Source organism: Octopus bimaculoides, chromosome 21, assembly GCF_001194135.2.
Source record: "Octopus bimaculoides isolate UCB-OBI-ISO-001 chromosome 21, ASM119413v2, whole genome shotgun sequence".
NCBI lineage: Eukaryota > Metazoa > Mollusca > Cephalopoda > Octopoda > Octopodidae > Octopus > Octopus bimaculoides.
The window spans coordinates 14,046,581-14,052,223 of NC_069001.1; the positions used below are offsets into that span (position 1 = coordinate 14,046,581).

The window sequence follows — 5,643 nt, forward strand, 5'->3', positions numbered from 1 at the left end:
TATATATATATATATATATATATATCTGCATGCATGTGTGTGTATGTATACATATATATATATATAGATATATAGATATATATTTAGTCAACTCTGTTTTTGTGAGTTTCCTCATTGATTCAAAACTGTCGCTTGATTCTGCTGCTGTTTTGTGGGGGCAGGAATGTTCTCTGGTTCTGTAGTTATATAGTAAAGGAAAAATGCTGTAAAAACACAGAATTGGGAGAACACTATGTAGCAATGAAATTAAGCTTCAACTTCAAATCATTGAATAACTCAACTATAGCTATAGGTATTGAGTACTTTATTTTTGTAAATCCAAAAATGTATGCATGTATATACAAGTATAGCTCTGTGCATATATATATATGTATGTGTTTTTGTATCTTATATATGAAATGTATTTTTCTGTTTTTATTGCATTGTAACTCTTACTATTTTTTGCTCCTGTCGATGGCCACTGTCTCAGAACTTTAATAACTGTTTTCTTCATGTAATTGCTTCACTAAATTTGTCTTTTAATTCTCTCATCTCAACATTTATGCATCACACACACACACACACACACACAAACACTCACCTACACTCACACAAGCATATACGAACTCATGAAAATATTCTACAGATGGATGCAGATGTGGGCATGTGGTCAAGAGGTTTTTCTTTGCAACTGCATGGGTCCGCATTCAATCCCATTGTCTGGCACCTTGGACAAATGCTTTTCTTCCATAGCCTTGTGTGAACCCAATTTTTGTATAAACGGCTTCAAAGGATCAAGGCACTTTCCAAGGCATAGGCTCATAAGGCTGGTTTCCCAGATTCTTTGGCATATATATTCCCCCTGGATGGGACACCAGTCCATCGTGGGATGTTAATGACTTAAGATCAGGGCTGGCACCACTAGGAAGCGTGGGACCCAATTAGAGAATTGTCTGTGGGACTCTCTACTCCCAAAAGCTGAAGATTGATCTTTTATGCTTCACGTAATACTCCAGCCCCAACCAAGAAGCATTGAGGGCTTGAAGTTCCACCATTAGCCACAATGATATACTAAAATTCTTCATAGCATTCAAGCATGTGCACTTGGGCCCTCTCTTGGTGTAGCGCCCAGATTAAACAAATATGTCTAATTGGCTTAAAACTGGCCTGCTTGACTGAGTTTTCATTTCTCAGCTTTTCTCCCACCCCATCCCCACCTGTCCCTCACCCCCTACAAAGGTTCTTGATGCTGTCCTTCCTCTTTCCACTAAGTTATGATTTTATAAGCTTAATAATATCATTTAACTTCCCATATAACACACTTCCAAATTTAACCTGTTAGCTTTCAGATTATTATGTCTGATGTAATGCTTATCTATTCACATTTGTTTTGAATTAATCATGCATTATCTCATAGCTTTGGGATTTCAATGACATGATTATTTATTTTTAGAATGGCATTGTAAGGTAGGTGTGAGAGGCCAGATCTGGCTTGTTTGAGTTTAAAAGATACAGAATATTTTGGCCTGAGGTGGCCAGTTTAAATGCTAAAAGGTTAAATGTAATTATAATAATTATACATATATATACCGCCTGACTGGCCTTGTAGGGTTTTCAAGCGAGATCGTTGCCAGTGCCCCTGGACTGGCTCTTGTGCGGGTGGCACATAAAAGACACCATTTCGAGCGTGGCCGTTTTCGTGCGGGTGACATGTAAAAGCACCCACTACACTCCCTGAGTGGTTGGCGTTAGGAAGGGCATCCAGCTGTAGAAACTCTGCCAAATTAGATTGGAGCCTGGGGTTGCCATCCGGTTTCACCAGTCCTCAGTCAAATCGTCCAACCCATGCCAGCATGGAAGGCGGACGTTAAACGATGATGATGATAATTATTTTTGTGTATCAAAGGGCATTATGTTGGAATTGGGGTGGCGGGGACAAGTCCTTCTCATTCAAATTTATAGCAGATTGTATCTTATCATGATACATGTATACAGCCAATTAGACTGTTCATAGAACTCAGATGCAATGGGTCAGCGATGCTTTCTGCTGATTTCTGTACTTGTTTACAAAGAGACGGACTAGGAACTATTGAGAGTTAAGCACAGCTTACAGGGAAACTGCTGCAGGGTGCACCACCTCATGGTTCTCATTTACAGTTAAATGATTCGAACCATTAACTTTTAAATCAACAATATACGTAGATATCACATATGCCCCTCTTGCTACTGATATGACTGTATCAATAGTGAGATATGATTGTAAAGAAAATAAATCGCATTCTTTCCACTTAGTCCCAAACTTGTCCATCTCACTACTGGTGTGGGATTATATCACTTGTAGATGTGTCTATAAAAAGGCAAAAAAAAAAAAGAAACTATTTTCTTTTTCTTTTATTCTTTTATTTGTTTCAGTCATTTGACTGCGGCCATGCTGGAGCACCACCTTTAGTCGAGCAAATCAACCCCGGGACTTATTCTTTGGAAGCCTAGTACTTATTCTATCGGTCTCTTTTGCCGAACCGCTAAGTGACGGGGATGTAAGCACACCAGCATCGGTTGTCAAGCAATGCTAGGGGTCAAACACAGACACACAAACATATACACACACACATACATACATATATATACATATATATATGACGGGCTTCTTTCAGTTTCCGTCTACCAAATCCACTCACAAGGCTTTGGTCGGCCCGAGGCTATAGTAGAAGACACTTGCCCAAGGTGCTACGCAGTGGGACTGAACCCGGAACCATGTGGTTGGTAAGCAAGCTACTTACCACACAGCCACTCCTGCGCCTATATTAAATTCTCCACACTTAGTCCCAAATTTATCCAACTAGCTACACTGGTGTGACTATATCGGTAGTAGATGTGGCTCTAAATAAAACTGGTATGATACACACAGACACACACATGCACATACGCCCAATATGTTTGCCGGTCAGTGTTTCCGTCATGCCATTTTAATAATGGTAAGCTAAGAACCTGCTCCTAATGCCTAAAGTCACCCTGCTATTTCCTATTCTCTTGCAATCTGGTGATCAGAAACATTTTCTTTCAAGTGTTGCTTACTCTTCTTTTTATTCTTTACGTTCCACAGTGGCTGTCATTCGGTGTAATCCATATGACAAGTGTTTCACATTTCCCAGTACTTTCAAATTAACCAGGAACGGCCATCACCTGCGAGGAGGGGGAGGTGGGAGAAGAAGACACAGTGTCGTTGAGTGGTGCGGCGATGCCAGACGAATGCCGGACAGCAGATAAGCGCAAGGCTGACCCAGCGACGGAAGACGACGACGAAGATGACACCAACAACCACGAAGGCAAGCCAGAGTTAAAAAAGAAATTCATCATGTGCCCGTCTCTCCGAAATGAAGAAGCCAAATATATGATTAAGTCTGAAGATGAGCTGAAACAGTCTCAGAAATCAGCGCCAATCAAAATGTCACTAAATACACAGGTTAGCTTTCTTCTTCCTTCCTTCCTCTTCTTTCTTTCTTTGACTTGTTCTCCTTCTTTAACCATTTAGCATTCAGATTACTCTTTCAAATGTAATGCTTATTTAGTCATAATTTTAAATTAATCATGAATTATCTCATAGCCTTGAGATTTCAATCATATGATTACTCTTTTACTCGTTTACTTGTTTCAGTCATTTGACTGTGGCCATGCTGGAGCACCGCCTTTAGTTGAGCAAATCGACCCCAGGACTTATTCTTTGGAAGCCTAGTACTTATTCTATTGGTCTCCTTTTGCCGGACCGCTATGTTACGGGGACGTAAACACACCAGCATTGGTTGTCAAGCGATGTTGGGGGGGACAAACACACAAATATATATATATATATATATATACATATACATATATACGACGGGCTTCTTTCAGTTTTCCGTCCACCAAATCCACTCACAAGGCTTTGGTCGGCCCGAGGCTATAGTAGAAGACACTTGCCCAAGGTGCCATGCAGTGGGAATGAACCCGGAACCATGTGGTTGGTAAGCAAGCTACTTACCACACAGCCACTCCTGCGCCTATTTTTAGAATAAAAATGTAGGGTAGGTTTGAGAAGCCGGTTCTGGTCAGTTTGAACCTAAAGCAGATAGAATATTTGGGCTGGATATGGCCACTTTGATTACTAAAGGATTAATGCACAGTTTAGCTTTCTGTACTTCATCTTTAACCCATTTGATATCAAACCGCCTGAAACTGCCCATGGATCTGTGATGCAAATTTGACATCAAACCGCCTGAAACTGCCCATGGATCTGTGATGCAAATTTGATATCAAACCGCTTGAAACTGCCCATGGATCTGTGATGCAAATTCACCGTTTTAAAGTTAATAAAATTATAACCTTCCATCGAAATTGCTTGTAAAATTTTGTTCCAAACACCCGGCAAAGTTATTTTATTAAATTCTTCATTATTTTCAAAATTAATTGAAACACGAAACTCAGATTGCGAAGACCTGTTGGGGCAAGCGAAAGCGAAATCGTGATGGCACATGTAAAGACATTCGTGCGAGATCGTTGCCAGTGCCCCTGGACTGGCACTTGTGCGGGTGGCACGTAAAATACACCATTTTGAGCATGGCTGTTGCTAGTACTGCCTGACTGGCCCTTGTGCCAGTGGCATGTAAAAGCACCCACTACACTCTCAGAGTGGTTGGCGTTAGGAAGGGCATCCAGCTGTAGAAACTCCGCCAGATCAGATTGGAGCCTGGTGTAGCCATCTGGTTCGCCAGTCCTCATTCAAATCGTCCAACCCATAATAGCATGGAAAGCGGACGTTAAACGATGATGATGATGATGAAAAGCAGTGTATTTCAACAGATATATGGTAATAGAAAGGTTAATGTACTGATTAGCTTTGTTCTTTGTCTTGTTTCTTCCTCTTTGACTCCTTTTTTCTTCATCTTCTGCCCTCTTTATCTCCTTCCTTCGTCCCGATTTCCTTCATTTCTACATTAAACTATTTCTTTCTTTAATTTCAGAAAAAGTCTGAGATAAAAGCACCAGTCATCAGGAAAAGTGCAGCTGTTGCTAAAGCATTTAACCCCGATGAAGAGGTGGGTAACAAACCCTTATACATAAGCAATATTTGGGGTGGAGAGGTGACTTTTTTCACTTTGTAACTGACACACCAACATTTGGGGAGTATGATGCTGTAACTTCTTTTGACCCTGAAGAAGAGGGCAGTACGCTGGCAGAAACGTTAGCACACCGGGCGAAATGCTTAGCGGTATTTCGTCTGCTGTTACGTTCTGAGTTCAAATTCCGCCGAGGTCGACTTTGCCTTTCATCCTTTCGAGGTCGATAAATTAAGTACCAGTTATGCACAGGGGTCGATGTAATCGTCTTAACCCCTTTGTTTGTCCCCCTCTATGTTTAGCCCCTTGTGGGCAATAAAGAAATTGAAGAGGGCAGTAACAAACCCTTATATAGGCAGTACTTGACATTTATATCAGGTCATCCCATAAATTCTGTCCGATTTTACCTTTTTTAAAATTGAATGAAATTTAATAGTATTTTAGAATGTCTAATGGAATTAAAAATTATTTTTATGCATTTGTGTATATTTAAACTAATTAAATATTATTTTACAGAATAATAGAATTAAAGTTTCTTTGATTAAAACCCTTTCTAACATGGAAGTATCCAAAG

The 5,643-nt window shown here is 40.2% G+C and overlaps 1 protein-coding gene across 2 annotated transcripts in view; it reads left to right on the forward strand.

Annotated features, from left to right (window-relative positions):
- Window positions 1-5,643, forward strand: part of LOC106883545 (PEST proteolytic signal-containing nuclear protein) — a 15,894-nt gene that overhangs the window by 4,212 nt on the left and 6,039 nt on the right. The window contains exons 2-3 of one of the 2 annotated variants that reach the window (XM_014934587.2): window positions 3,083-3,442; window positions 4,974-5,048. In XM_014934587.2, coding sequence (XP_014790073.1) covers window positions 3,218-3,442; window positions 4,974-5,048 — 300 coding nt within the window. In that variant the 5' untranslated portion in view covers window positions 3,083-3,217. The remainder of the gene's footprint in view (window positions 1-3,082; window positions 3,443-4,973; window positions 5,049-5,643) is intronic. The other variant, XM_014934586.2, reaches the window with a different exon arrangement.